Below are 26783 nucleotides of genomic sequence, written 5' to 3' on the forward strand. Positions count from 1 at the left end.
TTCTTGGGACTTGAGCTGTCAGCTTATCTACTGAACCTGGGATTTGTCCGTCTGCACAGCCTGTGAGTGGGAGCCCTGCTCTCCAACCTTCCGATCTTGGGCTCGCCAGCTTCTGCCGCTGTGTGACTTGGGAGAGGCCTCTACCCTGATCCACGGACTTGGGACATTCTAGCCTCTACAATGGCGTGAGCTGTTTCCTTGATATAATCTCTCTCTATATATACATTTATACACTTTACTGGCTTTGCGTCTCTAGAGAACCCAGCCTAAGACAGCATCTTTAAGCAAATGGTGAGGCTGGGACATAAACCTAGGTACTTCGTCACTAAGAAGCCTGCACTTTTTTTACCGTGATACTGATCTGGTGTTCTTTTAGTGTTTTCTCTCTGTCCTTGTCCCACAGGAGACGATGCACTCCGGGAAGTAGGACAATGTCACCCATTTGTGTACGCTTGGTCACGTGACAGCACTGGCAATTGAAAGGAGACCTTTCCGAGTGAACAGCGCCGGAGAAGCAGGAGAACGTAAGTCACAAACGCAACCACCAGTTACTCCACCTGCCAGGCCAAACTGCCACTGTCGGCTGCCACAGGCAGATAGGAAGAATGAACCACAGACAGGCACAGCACTGGGTGGCGTCCAGATGACAGACGGCTGAAGGTCTCGCGCTCCTCCATGAGACACACCTCCCGCCTAGCCCCGGCTTTGTGTCTGCAGCTCAGTGTCTTCATCTTTTGGCTCAGAAGACGCTCTAACATCCTGTGAGTTTGAGTTTACTGGCCAAATGGATCACAGGCTCTGTCAGGAATCTGACAAGGGCTAAGCACCTGCTCTTGGGAAAACAAGGGCATTTCAGGGGTGCATAGAACACCTGCCACCTGTCAGGGACCTGAGGCCCAGTGCCAGGGCCAAGTCACCCGCAGGGCAAGAGCTCATGATGAGCATGCCCCAAGGGCACAGCCTGATGCTGTAGGGTTCCTCCCTCTGCGAGGTTCTCCTAGCTGCAGGGTTCTACGTTCATGTGCCAGCCAGTCATCTGTCGCCCATTTCAACTGGCATTTTTCAACTCGGACCACTGAAGCCCTGCTTGATATTTAACTTGACCTTTGGGCTGAAAAGCATAGATTCAAAATGGCAGGGAACGTGGTACAGAATGTTGTGATATGGACGTAGACTTGATATTTCCTTGTTGTTGTTGCTGCTGAAGTTGGCTCCTGACCCATGGCGACCCCACGCACCATGAAAAGAAACGCTGCCCAGTCCTGCACCATCCCCATGATCGGTTGCAGATCGGACCGTTTTCATTCGCTGATTTTGAGAAGTAGATCTCCACGCCTTTCTGCTTAGTCTGTCAGTCTGGAAGCTCTGCTGAAACCTGTTCAGCATCCTAGCAACACAGCCGACAGACAGGCGGTGGCTGCATGTGAGGTGTGCTGGCCGGAAATCGAACCTGGGTCTCCTGCATGGAAGGCGAGAACTCCGCCACGGAGCGCCCGCTGCCCCCCTAAGGTTTCCTTAGAGCTAGGTTATCCTGCAGGTATTTGCTTAGTTTTATACTTGTTTAGCTGAAGCATGGCATAAGCGGATTCTGCCACTCCAGTTAATAGTTGACACCTAACCTATACTGCAAGTTATGATAACAAGGTCAGAAAACAAATTACAAGCGCCAAAAGAGTTTCGAAAGCTTACCGGTGATGCTCTTCCGCTCTGGTGGCCAGCACACAAAGCGTGAAGAACGCGAAGGTCCCGGCCTGGGCAGACCAGCTGGCCAGCGCGTAGCCGCACCACTCGACGATCTCCCCGAAGAAGTTGGCCGCGGTCACGTACTCAAACAAGCCCCCTAGAAGAAACACGGGCCAGGGTCGTGCGTTTACTACACAACGGTCCCCGCTGAGACGCTGGCTCAAGAGACGCGTGTCAATACTTACCCGGAGAGCGTAAATCCAACTCTGGGAAAATACAGACTATACAGAATTTTGATCAGCCAGGCACAGCCGACATTACAAGGCTTACTCGTTCACCTCACAACTTCATATCGACCATCTATCTACGTCAGCGTGCTCTATCTATCTGAATAGACAAGTCCACCATCACAGTGAAAGACTTTGATATGCTGGGGGGGGGGGACTGGGCGGGCACCTGCCCCCGGGGCCCAAGTCCAAGGGGGTACCAGACAAGGCCCGGAGTGACATTCCGAGGTGCCACAAATATGAAAGGCGCCTGACTGAGGCAGCCGGACGAGAGGGGGGAAGGCATTTCTGCTGACAGGTTGCCACTATCAACATCTATTCATCGTGGGGTGGAGGGGGGAGGCTTAACTCATGAGACTGTCCCCGGGTGCTCGTTATCCTCCATATGTCCTGGGAACACACCTCTCCCCTAGTTCAAAGGCGGAGCCACAAAGCCCAGATGAAGACAGAAAACACCGAGTTAAGTGTCAACAGTGAACAAGCCTAACAGAATGGACCTGTATCGAACCCCAGACCAACAATTGAGAAAAATGTCCATTTTCAAGCATAGATCCATCTGTTCATTCCCCAAATCTTCACAAATGCATCTGGCCTGCCTTCCCAGAGGCCCGTTCCAGGCACCAGGGAAGCACCCGTGTACAAGACAGCGCAGCCTCCTCACCTCAATGACATTAAAGAGTCAGCCGTAGGAGGGTCTCTGGGTGGCACCGACAGTTAAGTGCTTAACTGTTAGTCAGAATGTTGGTGGTTCTAACCCACCCAGAGGAGCCTTGGAAGATAGGCCTGGCCATTTGCTTCTGAAAGTTCACAGCCTTGGAAACCCTATGGAGCACTTCTACCCTGCACACATGGGGTCGGCATGCGTTGGAACCGACTCCAAGGCAACTAACAATCAATAAGGAACGCAATAATACAATCTAGGGTTCTGAGAGGTATGGAAAGGAGAACAGGGCCAGGGGCCTGGGACGTGGGGACGTGGGGATGTGGGGACGTGGGGACGTGGGGAAGGGGGTGGAGGGCAGCCACACTCACAGAATGGTCCAGGATAGGCCTCACGCAGAAGGTGAGATTTGTGCCAACACTTGCAGGGGAGGGTGGGGCCGGTGGTAATTGGGGGATATGGCTCTGGGCTGGAGAAAGGGCCACAGCAAGGCCCTCAGGCCGGAGAGCCATCAGCATACTCCAAGAATCTGGGGAAAGGTGGGTGACTGGGTGAGGTTCTTGGCAGAGGGGAGGACACAAGAACTGTCCTTGAGGGTCATAGTAAGGGCAGTGTCTTTCCCATGGGGAGGAAGAGGGCGCCACTCAGGGTGTTATACAGAGGCCAGACATGATCTGCTCTAGGATCTACCACACCCATCTGCTAAGCCAGGAATATTCTGTAAGGGGGTCAGGGCAGCACATTAAACAAGGAAGTGCCCACACCCTAAGTCTAACGCCTCTTTCAACAAGTGCCACTGACCAGCACTCCAGCCGAAGACCACGAGGCTGCCGCTGGAGTCCAGACGCGTTGTTTCCCAGAGAAAGGAAACAACCAGAGCCGGCGGCAGCACCGTGCCCAGGTTGGAGGGGCGGGCGGGGTGCTGGGCGTCTGCAACACCGTGTTCTCGAGCGAGCGTGACATAACTCACAATTGTAAAACAACGCTGACGTGCATTGCCAAGTAAACTGTTTATGATAACACACATCCCGCACACACGCCGGGACGGCATTCAGGTGACGTGTGGGTGGCGCAAGGGCGAGAAGTGTCTGCCAGGACACTCGCCGAAGCGCGCAGAGTGGCGTTACCTCTGAAGGTGGGGCTTCAGATCAGCGATGGAGTCTTGTCTGCGGATTTCTGTAACCGCTTCCGTCCTATGCCTGCATGTGTCACAGTTCTTTGAATCTGTCTGTGTCATTAGGATGACACCTGAGAACGAACCCGTGTCCTCAGACGCTGCCTACAGCCTGGATGTGAGGGTCCTGAGCTGCTCAGCCACCAAGGGGGAGCCTGGCCACTCCCTCTGCAACACTGCCCTCATCCCAAGGGCACACCCTGGCTGAACCACGCAGGTGGGCTAGTGAGCCTGGGATTATTTAAGAAAGCCCCAAGAAGCCAATCTGCTACAAGACGTCCTGTTGACAGGAGATGGCTCAAGGACTACACACTGCAAGCGCGGCCGGCGGGAACCTCAGGGAGAGGAGAGGCTGCCCTCTGTGGTGCAGGAGGACCCCTCCCACAGGTCCTGCCTCTAGGAGGACACCCTCACTTAGAAGGGGCACTGTCCCAAGTCTGCCACCTTCGTGACCACTGGCATTCTGTGCACCTTTCCATCCTGCCATTCCTGGGGCTCAGGCCCTGCTCCTCCTCGGCCAGGCACGGGGCTGCCCCTCCTGTGGGCCAGCTACTCCCGCTGAGCTGAGGAATCGTGGCCGCCCCCCACCCTCTGGGCTGTGTGCCCTGATCTGGGCCTGCACGCCCCCCCAGAGATGAGGGCGCCTCCTGATAAGTGCACGGTTGGCTCGCCCGCCGTGAGCCCACGAGAGGCCGCCTTCCCAGTACGCTCACAGGGCCTGGCGGCCATCGGAAGCCCGTCGGAGGCTCCATCGCGTCTCTCTTCTCCCTACCACATCTATCGCGCTCCTGACTTCCGGAGGTGGCTTCTGCTGGTTTGGGGTTCTCCGGGGCACCGTGTATGTAATTTGGGGTTTGTAGGCGTTCTGTTCGTTGGTTTGTTTTTGTCGTTCTCCTCACATGGTTTCCAGGAACGTAAGTAGGAAGCTTCCCAACTAAGCAATGCCATGCGCTCACCAGCTCCCTTAAATTCCCTGCTTTGCCTCCTGGACGTCTCGTTTTCAGAAGCTCTCTCGGCTCTATTTTATAAGTGGTTAGTCAAACTCGGCTGCTAACCGAAAGATCTGCAGTTCAAATCCACCAGTTGCTCCTTAGAAACACAATGGGCAGTTCTACTCTGTCCTGTAGGGTCACTAGGAGTCGGAATCGACTTGACGGCAACGGGGTTGGTTGTTTTGTTTTTTTTTTGTCATTTTCTAGCGTCTTACTCCTTTACTCATAATTTCAACCCCCCTCTATGTTTTTAAACACTTTAAGTACTCACTGTATGATCTGTCTCCATTAATTCTAATATGTGAGACCTGTCATGTCGAGTCCTGCTCTCACTCATGGTGCTGCACTTTCTAGTGGGTTCTGCGACTTTTGAGTGTGGCCTCTTACTCCATGGAACTTGATCTGTCAGAATTCTCTGAGGCCGCAGGTGAAGGCTCCTCTAGGGGAGCAGGGCTTGCTTTGTCCAGGTGCGTGAGGACCTGCGTGGCTTGTGGTTTTTCAGACCATCCACCGGTGTGAATTTGAGTTACAAAGCAACGTGAGGACCAGCTAGCGGTTACAAGTTCTCCTGGGATGCTCTCTGGCTTGTAGCACGCACTTAAAGACTTTCCTCTGATGATTACTTTTCCTGTCTTGATCATAAGAATTGAAAAGATTTTGTTGAAAAATATTTCATCCAACATTTTTAATTGTTTTCAGAGGGAAGGTCAGTCAAGGTATCTGTTCCACGATATTGCCAGAAATGGAGGGATCAGACCCTCCTCAGAAACCATAAACTCTTCCTCACGCTCTCTTCCCAAAGATGTAACTAGAGTTTCCTTTCTGCTGAACAGCCATTCAGTGGGCCAGAATCTGTTCTTCCACTGTTGCAGTAAAACACCAACAATATCGACTGCTATTAATAGTAGCAACTCGCATTGAAAACTCGCAGCCAGTAAGTGCCCCACTGTTACTTACTTGATCTGGCAACACGAACACAGCAAGGCAAGGCACTGCGCAACGCAATTTTAAAATCAGGTCCTCATTTCGGTACGTACCCCTTGGTATTTTGTATCCGGTCTCCCCTGGTTTCCTGAGAGTCCTTAGGATGTGGTCTGAGTGGATGTTTATCAACATGCCCACTAACCACAGGGCAAAACCTAAGGAAGAAAACACAAGACCGTGCTGGTTAATGAACTACAACATTCAAGAACCCAGGTCTGATTGAACAGTGTTACTGTAATCCTTCACATTGTAATTATCAGCACAACATTTAAGCCATAAACCTGTTGCTGTTGAGTCGATTCTGACTCATAGCGACCTTATAGGACAGAAGAGAATTGCCCTATAGGGTTTCCAAGGAGCGCCTGGTAGATTCGAACTGCCGACCTTTTTTGGTTAGCAACTGTAGCTCTTAACCACTACGCCACCAGAGTTTCCATCTAAGCCATAGTAAGTGATAAAATCACTCAATATATACTTGTCCTTTTTTTGGAAAGACAGGTGATGAGCACTGCTAGCAGGTATGCTAAATTGGGCTCTTTCTAATAATACTAAAAAACCATCTAATCTACTAGAAACATCTGACTTTATGGTCAAAATAAATGCTTGTAGGATGACTGGTGAGTCATTAATAGCTGCATCTAGACGAACGAATCAGTCTTGGAATACATCCAGATCGTTTCTTAGAAGTGAGGATGGTGAGACTTAGGCTCGCTTACTTTGGACACGCCATCAGGAAAGACCAATGGCTAGAAAAGGGCATCGTGTTTGGTAAAGCAGAGGGTCGGTGAAAATGAGGGAGGATGACGCAATGGCCACAACATGAGCTAAAACACACCAATGACCATGAAGATGGCACGGGACCAGGCCACGTTTCGTTCTGTTGTTCGTAAGGCTGTCAGAGGCGATTCAATGACACGGTAACAACAACAACAAGAAAACTGCGCATACCACGGACTGCTAGGCAACGAACAAAGCAGTCTTGGAGGAAGTACAGCCAGAATGCTCCTTAGAAGCGAGAATGGCCAAGACTTCGTGGCCCTTACTCTCGACATGTCATCAGGAGGGACGAATTGGTGGGGAAGGACATCATTTTTGGTAAAGTGAAGGGTCAGTGAAAACAAAGGAAACATTCAGTGAAATGGACTGACACAGTGGCCACAACAACGAGCTCAAACATACCAACGATCGTGAAGATGGGGCGGGACCGGGCAGCATCTCGTTCTGTTGTACATAAGGTCACCATGAGCAGGGTCAACTTGCGGGCAACTAACGACAGCAAAAGGCCCTTACGAAGGCACAGTAGGTCCCTGGAGTTCGTCTCTGGTCCTCTTCTCATCTTCCTTTGCAAACTTGTTCAGAATGGCTTAAGGCACACCCATGGCCTCCTCCAGTACTAATGTCCTGCCAACCCCTCAACCGGCAAGCCTAGGGCAGCTTCTCTTCCTCGGTCCAGACCAGATGCTCACCTGTCTGCCTCACCACTCTCCCTAGATGCCCCCAGGATCCTGAATATCCTGTCTCCCCCATTCTCACATATCCTCCAGGGCTGTTCATCACTAACAGGAGACTTCTTAGTACCACACCAAGTAATTCCAACCATGAAGGCAAAATGCCAAGGTACTGTTTTATGAAAGGAATAACTCAGTTTGGTAACATGGTGTTAATTTGATTCTTCTGAGATCGTTAAAAAAAATGTGACAGTGTTTAATGATGATATTCAATTCAATATCAAAGAAATGTACATTTTGGGTAACATTATTAATTATCCATCAGTTATCCCAATGACATTAAATAATTTTTCACAGTTACAACCAGGGCATCGAAAACCTTCTGGTCTACAGTACGGGTTTCAAGATTTCTTCCTTCAGACGTCACCACTGCAAGCAGCCTTCTTTTCTAAGCAGCTCAAGTCAAATTGTGTAATAGGTTTTATAAACCACTTATTTGATCCATAAGCTTACAGTGGGTGACGTGCCTTTTCTGGATCTTGTATGTCACCCTGGGTGATCTGGCTTCCAATGTGAGGTTCCAGAGAAAATAGTGTCCTCAAAAATTCCACACTTACTTACTTTTCCTACTAGGTGACACACTTCCTTTACTGCTTAAATTGGTAAGAAAAACCAGTATTCTTGCTTATCTAAGCTAAACATGGAGCCCTGTTGGTGTAGTGGCTAAGAGCCTGGCAGCTAACCAAATGGGTCAGCGGTTCGAATCCACCAGCTGCTCCTTGGGAACCCTAAGGGGCAGTTCTACTCTGTCCTATAGGGTCGCTGTAAGTCGGAATCAACTCGACGACAACAGGTTTGGTTTTTTTTTTTTTTTTTTTGGTTTAACCTAAACATACTTAATCTGTATACCGAGCAAACACAACATACTTATACTAACATAAACATACTTATTCAATCTGAATGCTGAGCAAATAAACCAAGAATCTTGGCTAAATGAAGAACGCGGCATCAGGACTGGAGGAAGACGCATTAACAACCCGCGATAATGCAGACAACACAGCCTTGCTAGCTGAAAGTGAAGAGGACTTGAAGCACATATTATGAAGCTCAAAGACTATAACTTGCAGTTTGAATTACTTCGCCACACAAAACAAAAATCCTCACAACTGGATCGATAAGCAATATCATGATAAATGGAGAAAATACTGAAGTTATTAAGGATTTCATTTTACTTGGATCCACCATCAACACCCATGGACGCATGAGTCCAAAAATCAAACAATGCATTGCACTGGGCAAATCTGTTGCAACAGATCTCTTTAGAGTGTTAAAGAGCAAAGATTTTGCTTTGAGGACTAAGGTGCGCCTGACCCAAGACATGGTATTTTCAATTGCCTCATAGGCATGTGAAAGCTGGACAATGAATAAGGAAGACCGAAGAAGAATAGATGCCTTTGAATTATGGTGTTGGCGAACAATACTGAATATACCATGGACTGCCAGAAGAACTAACAAATCTCTCTTGGAAGAAGTACAGCCAGAATGCCCTTTCAAAGCAAGGATGGCAAGACTTTGGACATGTTATCAGGAGGGATCAGTCCCTGGAGAAGAACGTCATGCTTAGTAAGGTAGAGGGTCAGCAAAAGAGAGGAAGACCCTCAGCGATACGAACCGACACAGTGGCTGCAATGATGGGCTCACGCATAGCAATGATTGTGAGGATGGTGCAGACCCGGGCAGTGTTTCCTTCTGTTGTACGTGGGGTCGCTATCAGTCGGAACTGACCCGATGGCACCTAACAACGTCAACAAGCTAAACACTGATTTCCATTTTTACGAACCTTAAAATCTTGGCATAGAATCTTTCAGATCAACCATTTTTCATGGCATGGGGAACTTTCTATTAGAATTTTATTTTTATTTTTTGCTTACTTCTTTGTAGTATCATAGCATACTATTATAATAAACATAATTGTGTAATTTCATATTTGTCTCTTAACAAAAACTGTAAAACACACCAAATAAAACAAAAAACGTGACCTAGCTTGTTTTCCAATTTAGCATATCCTTAATAAAATTATTATTTCCCTTCCAACCGTAGAAAATTGTAGAGAAGTTGAGAGGTCTGTACAGCTGATTGCTGTATTAAAATTTTAGACCAGGTTTAAAGGCTTCTGTAGCGGATGGAGTCTACTACCTACAGAGCTAATTTAAACGACAGTTAAAATCACAGACCAAAAGCACTTGTTCATCAAAAGTATCTACACGCACACACACACACACACACACAAATGCATCACAGAAATGATTCCTGTTGGAATCTAAAATAAACACTTAAAATCCCTGCTTTTACGTTCTGTTCTTCGCTGCCTACTTCTGAGGACTCAGCCTGGTGAGGAGATGAAGCCGTCCTCCGCTAGCCACCAGCTTCAGGCCTCGGGTGGGCTGGCTTCTCATGCGGAAAGGGCATAGGTTCTGCCCCAGGGGTGCAGGAGGCATGGAGCATGGGGGCTGAGGGAAAGCTTGTTCTTGCTCCTTCTGAGAGCGGGGGTGGAAGAAAACGTTGTCGTCACAGAGCAGGCACACCAGGAAGACACGTGGGTACCGTGCAAACAACACGATTCAGTCCAGCATTTCAGGGAGGCCCGGGGCTCTGGAGCCAGCAAAGGACCTGAGGTTTCTCAGCCAATCTCACTGGATAGCTGGGGACACGGATTCTCACTGTCACTGTCCTCAGGTACAAAGAGGGCACTGTTCTCGGGACAGAGTTCAAATTCACACAAAAGAAATATGGCTGAGAAACGTGGAAGGGTTTTGTCGTCAACACGGTACAATTTAAATGTTAGTTTTTTTCGTATTGTTATAAACTCATGCGCAGAGAGAAAAAGCAGAATTGAACGTAAGGTGACTTCACGCAGCTACGGGTAAAAAGCCGCAGGGGAGCCTGAACGTCTGATGGACCGATTTCAGAATCTCCCAGGGAGACCATGGGGGGAGGCCACCTCTGAGTAGGCTGTGATTTCTAAATAATTGAAGGAGACACTAAATAAATATGTGGAGGAAACTTTACATGTAAAAGCTGCGAGATTACCTGTTTTTAATGCTCTTGCAAATATTTTTCATTACTGTTGTTTCATTTTCCATTTGGCACAGAACTTGTAAGGTTGTAACTGTGGGTGTTGTTAGCTGCTGTCCAGTCGGCCCCAACTCAGGGCGACCCCGCGCACAATGGAAAGAAATGCTGCCCGGTCCTGCGCCATGCCCTGATCGGTTTCGGATGGGGCCATTGTGATTTACAGGGTTTTCATTGGCTGATACTATGAAGACTGTCAGATCTTTCTTCCTCATCCGTCCTAGTCTGGAAGCTCTGCTGAAACCTGCTCAGCATCATAGCAACATGTAAGCTTCCACTGACAGACGGGGCTGCCTGTGCGTGAGGAGCACTGGCCAGGAATCGAATCCGGGTCTCCTGCATGGAAGGCGAGAATTCTACCCCTGAACCATCAATCCCTCAACAAGGTTGTAATTAGAATTTACAAGAGTATGTGAATTTACATTAATTGGGGCAAATAAAAAAATGTCTAGGGTTTCACACACCCACAAGTTTATCCAGGTCGGCAGATCATAAAAGTCTAATTGCACTGCTGGGAAAGTAACAAAGTCCTACTTTCTCTCACATTGCAGAAGAAACAACGTGGGAGGCTTACTGACCGCATCCGATTACAGCAGCTTAGCACCGTCTCCTCAGGCTCTGCCCCCTGCTCGTCCTGCTACCGGGTGCTGCTGTTTTTAGGTCTGCGTTATGAACAGGCATTGCAGTTGTGACGGCCGGGCAACGGTGCACCTGGGCAGCGCAGGGACAGCGGGACCGCCCTGAACTCCTACCACGCCACTCTGCTGCTGCCCTCCCGTCCCAGCCACTCGCCTCCCTCCAGAACCTGGGCTTTCTAACTCAGACAACTGCAGCGTGAAAACACAGGTTCCGGTCAGCCCGAGCTGGGGTCCCCAGTGCCATTACTCACCGGTCAGAAAGCGGGGGTCGGTGACCCAGTCTTCAGAGTACTCCGCGTACTGGCTCAGGTACCTGCCTTGCAGGTAGCCGTTAAAGGTGCAGAACATGAATGCCATCACCCATATCAACAACGGCGTTGGTTTTCCTCCTCGAATCAGAAACGGGAAAATCAAGGTCCTGAGGAAAACAAGAAACAGAAACAGGATTTCAAAAAAAAATAATACCTATCGTTCGGTCGTCAATGTCTTAGATTTTTAATCTCTTGCTTCCTTGTATAGAAATCATTCTCAGTAGTAATCATAGTGACTTTATGTTAAATGTAGAATTTTTCAGATAAAGGATTACCACGTTTCAGTAAGGTACACCACAGTGCAGACTCAGGAGTCTAATTACACAGAAGGTGAGACAGGTATCTTGTGTGAGAGGACACTGGAAGCTTCAAGACGCTCAATTTCCACTATGCTAAAACCACTCCCCGCGGTGAACGGAGAAAAGACGTTGTCAAGGATTTCATTTCACCTGGATCCACAATCAATGCTCATGGAAGCAGCAGTCAAGAAATTAAACGACACGTTGCACTGGGCAAACCTACTGCCAAGGTCTCTTTAAAGTGTTGAAAAGCAAAGACGTCACCTTGAAGACTAAGATGCGCCTGACCCAGACCATGGTGTTTTCAATCGCCTCATATGCCTATGAAAGCTGGACAACGAATAAGGAAGATTGAAGAATTGACGCCTTTGAATTACAGCGTTGGCGAAGAATATTGAATACACTGTGGACTGTCGAAAGAACGAACAAACCTGTCTTGGAAGAAGTACAGCCAGAATGCTCTTTAGAAGTGAGGATGACAAGACTTCGTCTCATATACTTTGGACAGGAGGGTCCGGTTACTGGAGAAGGGCATCATGCTTGGTAAAGCAGAGGGTCAGCGAAGGAGAGGAAGACCCTCAACAAGATGGACTGACACAGTGGCTGCAATGATGGTGCAGGACCAGGCAGTGTTTTGTTCTGCTGTGCACAGGGTCGCTATGAGTCAGAAGTGACTCAACAGTAGCTAACAACAAAAACAAAACCATCACTTGTCTGTCAGTTTGTCACACTGAGTGGCTTGCATGTTACTGCAATGCTGGAAGCTATGCCATTGGTATTTCAAATATTAGCAAGGTCACCCATGGTGGACAGGTTTCAGTGGAGCTTCTAGACTAAGACAGACTAGGAAGAAAAGCCTGGTGACCTACTTCCAAAAATTAGACAGTGAATACCCTATTGATCCCAAGAGAACAGTCTGATACAGTGCTGGAAGAAGAGCCCCTCGGTTGGAAGGCACTCAAAGTACACAGTGGCTGCAACAATGGACTTGAGCACACTGATGATCATGAAAATGGTGCAGGATGGGGCAAAGTTTCATTCTTTAGGACCTGGGGTCACCATAAGTTGGAGCCAACCCGATGGCGCCTAACAACAGAACCATGAACCGTTCTAGCCTGTGCAATAGGATTGGGGCCCACCACAGTCATCTTCCATCGCAATGGTGGAAGAGGCTACACAGGCCTGGGTCACTATTATTTACTCACCATTGCTAACCGCCACCTTGTCTCATGATCTTGTTTCTCCAGTCTCTACAAAAAGGTTTAAGATTAACCAATGTTCCTCCCTGGAGGGTGGAAAACAAGTGATAATGATCTAAGAATGAAAAACCAAACAGAGCATCCATCTTGTGACAAGAAAAAGCAGGATGTCGCCAGATAATCCCCAAAGATGTCACCAGGTAACCTCTAAGAATACCAGTAGAAGGTTAACCCATCTAAGACATTATCACCTCAAGGAGAAACTACCACAAAAGATCCATAATCCTGTCCCTATAAAAGACTTCAGCCGATCTCCAGCAGGGGAGATGGGTGTTTTGGAGGAATCTATCCCCCTCCGTCTCCTATATATCGATATATAATAAACATCTTGCTGCTCACCTCACCCCTGTCTCAGAATTGGCTGCTGAGGCAGGCGGCTCCAATCCGCGTTACTGCGGTAACAGTGGCACCCATTCATGAAGCACCCATATCTGTCAGGCCACTCAGCTACCTGGGCAGGAGGTATTCTTACCCACATATGACAGAGGAGGAAGCCAAAGCAACCTGCTCAAGGTCACAGGGTTAGTGAGTGGCTGAGTTGAAGCATAAATACGGATAATTCAAAGATCAGGTTCTTCTCTTATACCACTCTGGCTGAGGAACGCATTACTAAATGTCTAAACAGAGAACATAAATGGACAAGACATTGGACCTAGAAACTTACAAAGAGAAAGTAAAAATTTATTTTGAGTTATTTTAAATATGAACAACTTCATACTAATAAATTAAGACAACCTGCATGAAATAGACAAAATTCTTGAAAGAAACAAACTTCCAAAAACTGACACAAGAAGAAACAGAAAACTGGAATAGCTGATGCTGTGTTCTTCCTCATTTAGTCCAGCTTCTTGAATTATTTGCTCAGCGTACAGATTGAATAAGTACGTTTTTATTGGTATAAGCATGCAATGTTTGCTCAGTATACAGACTAAGCCCCTTTAGTTTAATCCAAAAACAAAAAAAACACCCAAACTCGTTGCTGTTGAGTTCATTCAAACTCATAGCAATCCTACATACAATAGAACAAAACAATGCCCAGTCCTGCACCATCCTCACAATTGTTCCTATGTTTGAGCCCATTGTTGCAGCTACTGTGAATTCATCTTGTTGAGGGTCTTCCTCTTTTTCACCGATCCTCTGCTTTAACAAGTATGATGTCCTTCTCCAGGGTACTGGTCCCTCCTGATAACATGTCCAAATTATGTTAGATGAAGTTTTGCCATCGTCCCTTCTAAGGAACTTTCTGGTAGTACTTCTTCCAAAACAGATTTGTTTGTTCTTCTGGCAATTGATGGTATATTCAGTATTCCTTGCCAACACCATAATTCAAAGGCAATAATTCTTCTTTAGTCTTCCTTATTCATTGTCCAACATTCTCATGCATATGAGGCGACTGAAAATATCATGGCTTGGGTCAGGCGCACCTTAGTCGTTGAAGTGACATCTTTGTTTTTTAACACTTTAAAAAGGTCTTTTGCAGCAAATTTGCCCAATACAATACATTATTTGATTGCTTGACTGCTGCTTCCATGGGCATTGATTGTAGATCCAAGTAAAATGAAATCCTTGACAACTTCAATACTTTCTTCATTTATTGTGATGTTGCTTATTGGTCCAGTTGTGACGACCTTTGTTTTATGTTGAGGTGCAATCTATACTGAAGGTTGTAGTCTTTGATCTTCATCAGTAACTGCTTCAAGTCTTCTTCACTTTCAGCAAGTAAGGTTGTGTCATCTGCATATCACGGGTTGTTAATAAGTCTTCCTCCAATCCTGATGCTGCATTCTTCTTCATATAGTCCACCTTCTCAGATTATCTGCTCAGCATACAGACTGAATAAGTTTGGTGTAAGGATACAACTCTGATGCACACCTTTCCTGACTTTAAACCATGCACTGTCACCTGGTTTCCCTCAAACGACTACCCCGTGATCTATGTACAGTTTCCACATACATAATTAAGTGTTCTGGAATTCCAATTCTTTGCATTGTTATCCATAATTTGTTATGATCCACACAGTTGAATACCTTTGCATAGTCAATAATACACAGGTAAAAATCTTTCTGGTGTTCTCTGCTTTCAGCTAAAATCCATCCAACATCAGCAATGATATTCCTCGTTCCATACCCTCTTCTGAATCCAGTTTGGATTTCTGGTAGTTCCCTGTCAATGTACTGCTGCAACTGCTTTTGATAGATCTTCAGCAAAATTTTACTTGTGTGTGATATTAATGATATTGTTCGATAATTTCCACATTCTGTTGGATCACCTTTATTTGGAATGGACACAAATATGAATCTTTTCGGTCAGTTGGCCAAGTAGTTGTCTTCCAAAATTTCTTGGCATAGACAAGCGAGCACCTCCAGCGCTGCATCTGTTTGTTGAAACATCTCAATTGGTATTCCATCGATTTCTGAAGCCTTGTTTTTCGCTAATATCTTCAGTGTAACTTGGATTTGTTCCTTCAGTACCATCAGTTCTTCATCATATGCTATGTCCTGAAATGCCTCAAATGGTTGAACACTGACCATTTCTTTTTGGTACAGTAACTCTGTGTAGTTCTTCCATCTTCTTTTGATGCTTCCTGCTGCATTTAACATTTTGACCATAGAATCCTTCAATATTGCAACTCGAGGCTTGAATTCTTCCTCCAGTTCTTTCAGCTTGAGAAATACTGAGCATACTGTTCTCTTTTGCTTTTCTAACTCCAGGTCTTTGCACATTCCATTGTAATGTTTTGTCTTCTGGAGCCCGCCTTTGAAATCTCAAATCTCATTTTGTTCAGCTCTTTTATTTCACCATTTCTTTCTTCTGCTTGCACTACTTGACCTTCAAGAGCAAGTTTCCGAATCTCCTCTGACATGCATTTTGGTCTTTTCTTTCTTTCCTGTCTTGTTAATGGCCTCTTGCTGTCTTCATGTATGATGTCCTGGATATAATCCCACAACTTATCTGGTCTTCAGTCATTAGTGTTCAATGAGTCAAATCTACTCTTGAGATGATCTCTAAATTCAAGTGGGATATACTTAAGGTCGTACTTTGGTTCCCGTAGACTTTTTCTAATTTTCTTCAGCTTCAACTTGAACTTGCATATGAGCAATTGATGGTCCGTTCCTTGTCCTTGTTCTGACAGATAATACCGAGCTTCTCTATGGTCTCTTTCCACAGATGTAGTCGATTTGATTTCTGTGTATTCCATCTGCTGAGGTCCATGTGTATAGATACCATTTATGTTGTTGAAAAAAGGTAATTCCAATGAATAGGTCATCAGTCTTCCAAAATTCTATCATGCGATCTCCAGTGTTGTTTCTATCACCAATGCCATATTTTTTCAGCTACCGATCCTTCTTCCTTGTTTCCAACTTTTGCATTTCAATATCCAGTAATTATTAATGAATCCTGATTACATGTTCGATAAAATTTCAGACTGCAGAAGTTGGGAAAAATCTTCAATTTCTTCATCTTTGTAATTAGCAGTTGATGTGTAAATCTGAATAACACTTATATTAACTGATCTTCCTTGTAGGCGTATGGATGTTTTCCTATCACTGACAGGATTATGCTTCAGGACAGATCTTGAAATGTTCTTTTTGACAATGAATGCGACACCATTCCTCTTCAACATCATTCCCTGCATCGTGAATCATATGATTTTCCAATTTAAAATGGCCAATATCAGTCCATTTCAGCTTACTAATGTCTAGGATCTTGATCTTCAAGTGTTCCAGTTCATTTTTGACAACCTCCAATAATCCTAGATTCATACTTGTACATTCTACATTTCTATTACTAATGGATGTTTTCAGGTGTTTGTTCTCATTTTGAGTCATACCACCTTAGCAAACTAAGGTCTTAAAAGTTAATCCATCTACATCATTGAGGTCGACTCTACTTTGAGGAGGCAGCTCTTCCTCAGTCATATTTTGAGCGCCTTCCAACCTGAGAGGCTCATATTCTGGCACTATATCGGACAATGTTCTACTATCCATAAGGTTTTCACTGGCCAATCTTTCAGAAGTAGACCACCAGGCCCTTCTTCCTAGTCTGTCTTAGTCTGGAACCTCTGCTGAAACCTGTTTGCCATGGGTGACCCTGCTGGTATTTGAAATATTGGTGTCATAGCTTCCAGCATCTCAGCAACATGCAAGCCACCACAGTATGACAGAGAGACAGGCGGGATGAAATTCTAGGGAAAGCAAAACTGGAGTCAGGGCAGGAGAATAACTGCAAAAATGCAGGACAGCATGTTTTAGGGTAGACAACTGTTTTGTTTCTTAATTGTGTGGCGACTACACGACTGAATACAATCACCAAAATCATCTATACACTTAAAATGGATGGACTTTATTGTATGTAAAATATACCTCAATAAAGTGGAAAAATACTTAAAAGTATATTTTTTGTTTCCATTCTGGCCATCTCCTCCAGGGTGAACACATAATCAATCATCGATTATTCATGTTAATGGTAACAGTGATATCATGGGAACAGTAACACAATGTTGGCTACTCATCCTCAAGGCATTCTCTCCCCAGTAGTCCCACTTGACTCCTGGGGAGAACACTGATGTGGCTTCAAACAGTCTTTGAGGTTCTCATCTCGTTCAGGCTGGATCCCCAAGGAAGACTGCAGACAGGTTTGAGGCAATTCATGAATTGGTAATGTGGCATGTCCTCAGGGAGGTATCTATCCTCTGGAAGCTGCAATGTTGCCAAGCATGAGGTTCTCTCTGCATCTGGGCAGGTAAGTGGCCCAATCGGCTGACATCTGGGGGGCAGGCTCATGGCAAATGCTTGCACTGTAGAAGGCGAGCATTTACCGTGCAACAAGTAGGATTTGGTCTCGACAGGGTAAGTGTGCGCTTCCTGGAGCAGTATAACCAGTTACCATGAAGTTGCCCCTGACTCATATTGACCTCATATGTGTTAGAGTAGAACTGTGCTCTATGGGGTTCCCAACAGCTGATCTTTCAGAAGTAGATCACCAGGTCTGTCTTCCAAGGTGCCTCTGGATGGAATCAAACTTCCAACCTTTTGGTTAGCAGGTAAATGTGTTAACCATTTGCACCATCAAGGGACTCTGGACTCAGTATACCAAAAACAAAAAACAAAAACGAAAACAAAATATAGAGAGACCAAACCACTTGCTATGGAGTTGACTCCAACTCATGGCGACCCTATATGTGTCAGAGTAGAACTGTGCTCCACAGGGTTTTCAATGTTGATTTTTTTGGAAGGAGAGCACAAAGCCTTTCTTTCAAGGTGCCTCTGGTGGACTTGAACCTTCAACCTTTGGTTTAGCAGCTGAGCACATTAACGTTTGCAACTCCCAGAGACTCTGGTCCAGTATACGCTCCCTTAAAAACAGGCAAAGCTTTTGACTTGTGATCTGGCATTGTTGTCATGTGCTTTTCCCCCTGTGGGACACCACGGGTTAGACTCCAGGGCAAACGGAATCGATGGCAGAAGACAGAATGCTCCTCACTCTGTCCCTGATGGCAAAGGCTTGAGAGGCACCTGGTGGAGAAGCCTTGCCTTTGAAGTCAGCATAGGGACCCTCTGTCCGTGGCAGAATAGGAGAGGGGCAGTCGGAGAATGCTGAGAGAAAGCTTCCATGGGAGTTACAAGGTCCATGGAATTTCCCAACATGCAAGGTGCAGAGTAGGGCAAGAAAGGCTTAGAATTCTGATGTGACTGGAGAAATACAGAAAAAGAGCAGAAAATGAAAATTTCAGGAGACCCAAGGCCTGGATTGGGTTTAAAAAGGTGCCTGATAAAATAAAGAGTCCTCAGTTCCTAAGCGATTGGGGCTGTTTACTGGGACTGGGTCCACCCTAAATTCAGTATAGGGTGATAGGAATGCAGGGTCAGAAAGGGAATGAGAAAGATGAGGAAGCTTGACTAATACAGAATAGACAGTAAAGAAAGTGGTCTGAGGAAGACTCTGGGCTGCATGCCCCCAATTTATAAATTACAGACGAAGGGAGTGTTAACGCAGCAAGGCTGAGCAAACCTGTGGGTCTATGATAGCCTTTTCCTCCAGGACATGAGGATCACGCACAGCAAACTTCAGGTAACTCTATTTCGAGTTCACAGCTGAATTCTGAACAGTTGCATACATTGGCTGGCACCTTACAAAGGTGAAACCCAAACCTCTCTCTCATTTTGCCTCAAACCCCTTGTCTTCACCTGTCACTCATGTTCTGTGGCTGTGATAGCAATGAGTCCAGCTCAGGTGTCGTCAAGCTGTGCCCAGCAGGCCAAATCCCATCTACCAGCTGTCCTCGTATAGCCCGCGAGCTAAGAATGGCTTTTACGCTTTTAAATAGTTGAAAAAAAAAATCAAAAGATTATTATTCTATAATACATGAAAAAGGAGCCCTAGTGGTACAATGGTTAAGCGTTGAACTGTTAACCGAAAGAGCTGGTGATCTGTCCCCATAAAGATTACAGCCTAGGAAACTCTATGGGGCAGTTCTACTCTGTCACATGGGGTTGCTATGAGTCGGAAGCAACAATGCATGAAAATGATATGAAATTCAACTCTCGGGGCTTATAACCAAAGTCTTATTGGAAGACGGCCCTGGTCATTCATCTATGTATCGTCTACGATGCTAAACAGCTGTAGCCGAGGCTGTATATGGTGTTCTCATCGCTCTGAATTGCTGTTTGGTGTACTACAAATCAGGGTGAACAGTTACGACTCAACCGCTTTCTGAGTCCCCTGCAGATCACCGTACCACGGCATCTTATGCTCTTATCACTACCGCATATCCATCCTGTCTAAACAGGAAAAGTGGACTTCTCCTCTTGGGACCAAAAATCAGTTTATCCTAATAAGTAAAGTATGTCTGCCTTGAGCATTGTGCTCTTTTAAAGAATTATCTACATGAGATCAAACTGATGATAGAAACTCGAAAGGTTTGATGAGAACTGTATGGAGCAATGAGTCTAAATCAACGGCGGTGGAAAAATCTGGAGAAGGATGGCAAGAATGTTTGTACAACTTGAAGAATGTAATTAAGGTGACCAAGTTGTTCCTGTGAAAATCATTGAAATGGTATATGACGGGGTATATTTTCACCAAAATTAAATTTAAAAAAAAACAACAACAACAAGTGAGCTTCAAATGTCATGCTTTTAAGGCACAGTGTGGTGTGGATTGTTTTGGTAATGAATTAGATGGCAATGCATTCTCTAGCGTGCAATAACACTGTCACTGTGCTGAGAGTATACTACAGGTCCACGTTACCAGACTAAACACTCATCACCGTATTTCCCACCCACAGGAGAACAGTGGTCAGAAGGATCAGAAAATTGAAAACAATCTCATCACAGCAGTATTTCTTCACCAAAAAAATGAGCAGGGGACTGCAAAGTGAATCACCACATGGTTCATTTGTTAGTGAAGCGAAGAAGTTGTTGGGCAATGGTGAGTTAACGAGTTGCAGTAGCCAAAGAAACACGTTCAGAGATGACAAACTTACTTAAGATGATCAGCCTTTGGCTGACAGCAGTTGCTTGAGGAGGTGAGGACTCCGGGGGCAGCATCAATAGTCACTTAAAAAACAAGTCCAGCGATTGAGTGGTCTTCCTGAGTCCTTGTTGAGATGTTATGACACAGATGTTACTGCTGCGGCTCAGATGTGTTGTTTACTTTAGGAGTCAATGGCAAGCTCAAAGTGAGCGTTGTTAGCCGCTGTCAAATCAGCTTTGACTCACGTCAACCCTATGTATGTATGATAGACAGAAAGCTTGCCCAGTCCTGTGCCATCTTCATGATAACGTATGTTTGAGTCCATTGTTGGGGCTACTGTGACGCTCCTTCTCATGCAGGGTTTCCCTTGTTTTCACTGATTCTCTGCTTTAACAAACACCATGTCCTTTTCTAGAGATTGGTCTTTCCTGACAATGTGTCTAAAGTAAGCAAGTGAAAGTCCTGTCATCCTCATTTCTTTTTTTTTTTTTAATCTTTTTTTTGTTTATTGTTGTAGTTTAAGTAAAAGCTTACAGTTCAAGTTAGTCTCTTATACAAAAATTCATACATACATCGTTAGGTGACCCTAATTGCTCTCCCTATACTGTGACAGCACGTTCTTCCTTTCCACCTCTGATTCCCCATGTCCTTTCAACCAGCTCCTAACCCTCTCTGCCTTCTCATCTCACCTCCAGACAGAAGCTGCCCGTTCAGTCTTATGTATCTACTTGAGCTAGGGAGCACACTCTTCACGAGTATCATTTTATGTCCCATAGTCCAGTCTAACCTTTGCCTGAAGGGTTGGCTTTGGAAATTGTTTTAGTTTTGGGTTTACAGAGAGTCTGGGGGCCATGCTTTCCAGGGTTCTTCCAGTCTCAGTCAGACCTGGTAAGTCTGGTCTTACTAGAATTTAAGTTCTGCACCCCACCTCTCTCCTGCTCCATCCGGGATTCCCCATTGTGTTCCCTTGTCAGGGTGGTCATTGGTGGTAGCCGGGCACCATTTAGTTCTTCTGGTCTCAGGCTGATGAAGTCTCTGGTTTATGTGGCCCTTTCTATCTCTTGGGCTAATACTTTCCTTGTGTCTTTCGTGTTTTTCATGCTTCTTTACTCCAGGTGGTTGGGACCAACTGACGCATCTTAGATGGCTGCTCGCAAGCTTTTAAGACCCCAGACACCACTCACTAAAGTAGGATGCAGAACATTTTCTTATTAAACTTTGGTATGCCAATTGACGTAGATGTCCCCTGAAAGCATGGTCCCCAGACCCCTACCCCTGCTACTCTTGTCCCTCAAAGTGTTTGATTGTATCCAGGAAACTTGTGAGCTTTGGTTTAGTCCAGTTGTGCTGACTTGCGCTGTAGTGTGTGCTGTCCTTCCCTTTGCCTAATTTTTTTTTTTATTGTACTTTAGGTGAAGGTTTACAGAAAAAAGAGTTTCTCATTAAACAGTCAGTACACGTATTATTTTATGACATTGGTTAACAACCCCATGACATGTCAACACTCTCCCTTCTCGACTTTTTTTTTTTTGGTGAAAATATACATAGCCAAAGAGACACCATTTCAAAAATTTCTACATGTCATCCTCATTTCTAAAGAACATCTGGTTGTATTTCTTCCAAGACTGATTTTTTTATTCTTCTGGAAGTCCACCATATATTCAATATACTTTGTCAGGACCATGATTCGAGTGCATCAATTCTTCTGTCTTTATTTTCATTGTCCAGCTATCACAAGCATATGAGAAGATTGAAAAGAGCATGGCTTGGGTCAGATGCATCTTAATTATCAAAGTGACATCTTTGCCTTCTTAAAACTTTGAAAAGACTGAAAACTTAGCCTCTATAGTCTCCATGACTCGTCTGTTAGTTGGTTATACTGTGGTGACCTGCATGTAGCTGTGATGCTGGAAGTTACGCTGCTGGTATTTCGAATACCAGCAGGGTCACCTATGGTGGACAGGTTTCATTGGAGCTTCCAGACCAAAGTAGACTAGAAAGAAGGATCTGGCAATCTACTTCTGAAAAAACTGGCCAGTGAAAATTTTGTGGAAGATAACTCAAAAACTGCTGCAGCAGTATATTGACAGGGAACTGCTAGAAATTCAAGCCAGATTCAGAAGAGGACGTGGATGAGGGATATCACTGGTAAGGTCAGATGGATGCTGGCTGAAAGCAGAGAATACCAGAAAGATGTTTACCCATGTTTCATTGACTATGCAAAGGCATTCAACTGTGTAGATCATAACAAATTATGGATAACATTGCAAAGAATGGGAGTTCCAAAAAATTTCTTTGTGCTCATGAGGAACCTGTACCTAGATCAAGAGGCAGTCATTTGAACACAATAAGAGAATACTGCATTATTCAAAATCAGAAAAGCTGTGTGCCAGGGTTGTATCCTTTCACCATACTTATTCAATTGGTATGCTGAGCAAATCATCCGAGAAGATGGACTACATGAAGAACACTGCATCAGGGTTGGAGGAAGACTCACAACCTCGCTTGCTGAAAGTGAAGAGGACGTGAAGCACTAACTGATGAAGATCCAAGACCACAGCCTTCAGCAGGGATTACATCTCAACATAAAGAAAACAAAAATCCTCACGACTGGACCAATAAGCACCATCATGATCAACGGAGAAAAGACTGAAGCTGTCAAGGATTTCATTTTACTTGGATCCACAATCGACATCCACAGAAGCAGCAGTCAAGAAATCAAGACACATCACGTTGGGCAAATCTGCTGCAAAAGACCTTTAAAGTGTTAAAAAGAAAAGATGTCATTTTAAGGACTAGGGTGTGCCTGACCCAAGCCATGGTGTTTTCAATTGCCTCATATACATGCAAAAGCTGGACGATGAATAAGGAAGACTGAAGAAGAATTGATACCTTTGAATTATGGGAATCCCAGGGAAAGAGGCCTCAATCTCCCAGGGAATCCAAAGGCCTGTCCTAACTTCCCATTTGCTTCAATCCAGTTAAGATCCCAAGAGAACAGTGTGGTACTTCCCGACCCTGCTGACGTGAGAAGGCCCCCCAAGCTGCAAAGATATACCCAGGCTTCAGATGTGCCTTTCAACAGGGCAGTGCTATGGATCGAACTGTCCCCCCAAAATATGTGCTGCAATCCCCACCTGATACCTGTTAACGTAATCCCATTTGAGAATAGGATTTTCTTTGTTATGCTAATGAGGCCATATCAGCATAGGCCTAATCACCTCTGAGATACACAAAGAGCACATTAGACACACAGCAGCAAGGACAAACCGGGAAAGATGGATAACACGTGAAGATTGCCAAGGAGTCCAGAACAGAGGTTGAAAGAGACAAAGGTCTTCCCCCAGAGGTGACCGAGAGAGAGCCTTCCCCTGGAGTCGTGCCCTGAATTCCGACTTCTAGCTCCCTGAACTGTGAGAAAATAGATTTGTTTGCTAAACCTGCCCATTTGTGGGATTTCTGTCACAGCAGCACTAGGAGGCTAAGACAGGAAGAATACACAGCTGCCCAAACGAAACCCAACCCACTGCCGTCAAGTCAATTCTGACTGACAGCAACCCTAGAGAATAGAGCAGAACTGCCCAATAGGGTTTCCAAGGCTGTCATCTTTTCGGAAGCAGTCTGCCACATCTTTTTCTCGCAGAGGGGTTCAAACCATCAACCTTTCGGTTAGCAGCCAAGTGCTTAACCACCGTGCCACCCGGGCTCCTTAACAACTACCACTGTAATAACAATGAAAACATTAAAACGTACAAAAACCTACCTTGGTCTTCCAGGCCAGGAGGAGGCCCGAGCACAGAACTGCTCCTGCCCCAGTGGGTTTCCCAGAAACAGCAATAGGGCAAACATGCCAGGCACCCAGGGGTGGCCGGGGGGGCGACCCCAGAGACCTTAGGTGGGATAATTCAGTCTGCAGCTTCTTTCCTTTACTCATTCAATCTTGTTGTGGGGGCTCAGCAGTAATCTCCAAGTTAAGAAATGTAGGAGATAAAGTGTGTGGTACAATCACTTTCATTTTGATGAAATAAACCATGTTAACGAGTTGTCAATTCCAACTCATGGTGACCCCACATGTCAGAGCAGAGCTGTGCTCTGTAGGGTTTTCAATGACTTATTTTTTGGAGTAGATCACCAGGTCTTTCTTACGAGGTACCTCTGGTTCGACTCCAATCGCCAACCTTTTGGTTAGCAGTCAAGTGTGTTCACCATTTGCATCACTCAGGGACTCCTAAATAAACCATGTTACTGTGTTTAAACACCAGTCATCTGTCAGTTTGCTGTTCTGTGCTGGCTTGCATATTGGTGTTATACTGGAAGCTATGATATCAGTATTTCAAATACCAATAGGGTCACCCATGGTGGACAGGTTCCAGCGGAGCTTTCAGACTAAGACAGACCAGGAAGAAGGACTTGGTGAACTACTTCCAAAACAACTGACTGGTGAAAACCTTACGAATAGCGGGGAAACCCTGTCAGATACAGTGTTGGAAGATGAGCCGCTCCGGTTGGAAGGCACTCCAAGTACGACTAGGGAACAGCTGCCTCCGCAAAGCAGGAAAAAAAAAACAAAACCCAAATGCACTGCCATCGAGTTAATTCCGACTCAAAGGGACCCTACAGGACAGAGTAGAACTTCCCCATAGATTTCCAAGGCTGCAAATCTTTACGGAAGCTGACTACCACATCTTTCTCCCATGGAGCAGTTACTGGGGCCGAACCATCCACCTTTTGGTTAGCAGCCGAGTGCTTTAACCACTGTGCCAGCAGAGCTACTCTCAAAGTAGAGTCGACCTTAGCAACATAGATAGAGTCAAGCTTTCGGGGCCTTCATTTGCTGATGTGGCACGAATCAAAACAAGAAGGAACAGCTGTGAACATCCATTAATGTGAAATGTACAAAGTATGAATCTAGGAAAACTGGAAGTTGTCAAAAATGAAATGGAAAGTATAAGCATCGATACCCTGGGCATTAGTGAGCTGAAATTGACTGGCATTGGCCATTCTGAACTGGACAATCATATGGTCTACTACGCTGGGAATGACAAAAATTGAAGAGGAACGGTGTCGCATTCCTTTTTAAAAAGAACATTTCAAGATCTATACAGCGCTGTCAGTGATAGGGTAATGCTCATATGCCTACAAGGAAGACCAGTTAATATGAGTGTTATTTAAATTCACTCACCAACCGCTAATGACAAAGATGAAGAAATTGAGATTTTTAATCAACTTCTGCAGTCTGAAATTGATCAAACATGCAGTCAAGATGCACTCATAATTACTGTTGATTGGAATGCAAAAGTTGGAAACAAAGAAGGATTAGTAGTTGGAAAATATGGCCTTGGTGACAGAAATGATGCCAGAGATTGCATGACAGAATTATGCAAGACCAATGATTTATTCATTGCAAATACCTTTTTTCAACAACATAAATGGCAAATACACAAGTGGACCTCACCAGATGGAAAACACAAGAATCAAATCGACTACATCTGTGGGAAGGGACAACGAAAAATATCAGTATCATCAGTCAGGACAAGGAAAGAGGCCGACTGTGGAACAGGTCATCAATTGCTCACGTGCAAGTTCAAGTTGAAGACAAAAAAAAATTAAGTCCACATGCGCCAAAATACAACCTTGAGTATATCCCACCTGAATTTGGAGACCATCTCAAGAACAGATTTGACACACTGAACATTAATGACCGAAGACCAGATGAGTTTTGGAATGACGTCAAGGACATCCTAACTGAAGAAAGCAAGAGATCATGAAAAAGATGAGAAAGAAAGAAAAGACCAAAATGGACGTCAGAAGAGACTCTGAAACTTGCTTTGAACACAAAGTAGCTAAAACGAATAGAAAAAATATGAAGTAAAAGAGCTAAACAGAAGATGTCAAAGGGTAGCTCCAGGAGACAATATAAAACATTATAATGATATGTACGAAGACCTGGAGTTAGAAAACCAAAAGGGAAGAGCATGCTTGGCATTTCTCAAGCTGAAAGAACTGAAGAAAAAATTCAATCCTTAACCTGCAATATTGAAGGATTCTATGGGCAAAATATTGAACAATGCAGGAAGCATCAAAAGAAGTTGGAAGGAATACAAAGTCACTGTGCCAAACAGACTTTCAACCACTTCAGGAGACAGCATATGACCAAAAATCAATGGACCTGAAAGAAGTCCCAGCTGCACTGAAAGCATTGGCAAAAAACAAGGCTCCAGAAATTGACAGACTATCAATTGAAATGTTTCAACAAAAGGATCCAACACTGGAAGCGCTCACTGATCTAGGCCAAAAAATTTGGAAGACAGCTACCCAGCTGTCTTAGCCATCTAGTGCGGCTATAACAGAAATACCATAAGTGGATGGCTTTAACAAAGAGAAGTTTATTTCCTCACAGTAAAGTAGGCTCAAAGTCCAAATTCAGGACGACGGCTCC

The 26783-nt window shown here is 45.2% G+C and overlaps 1 protein-coding gene across 1 annotated transcript in view; it reads right to left on the reverse strand.

Annotated features, from left to right (window-relative positions):
• SRD5A1 (steroid 5 alpha-reductase 1) overlaps positions 1-26783 on the reverse strand; it is a 33449-nt gene that overhangs the window by 4198 nt on the left and 2468 nt on the right. Inside the window, exons 2-4 of the mRNA XM_004380274.1 lie at positions 11251-11417; positions 5835-5936; positions 1690-1840 (exon numbers count right to left, since the gene is read on the reverse strand). Of these exons, the coding sequence (XP_004380331.1) occupies positions 1690-1840; positions 5835-5936; positions 11251-11417 (420 nt within the window). The remainder of the gene's footprint in view (positions 1-1689; positions 1841-5834; positions 5937-11250; positions 11418-26783) is intronic.

This window comes from Trichechus manatus, unplaced genomic scaffold (assembly GCF_000243295.1).
Source record: "Trichechus manatus latirostris isolate Lorelei unplaced genomic scaffold, TriManLat1.0 scaffold00072, whole genome shotgun sequence".
NCBI lineage: Eukaryota > Metazoa > Chordata > Mammalia > Sirenia > Trichechidae > Trichechus > Trichechus manatus.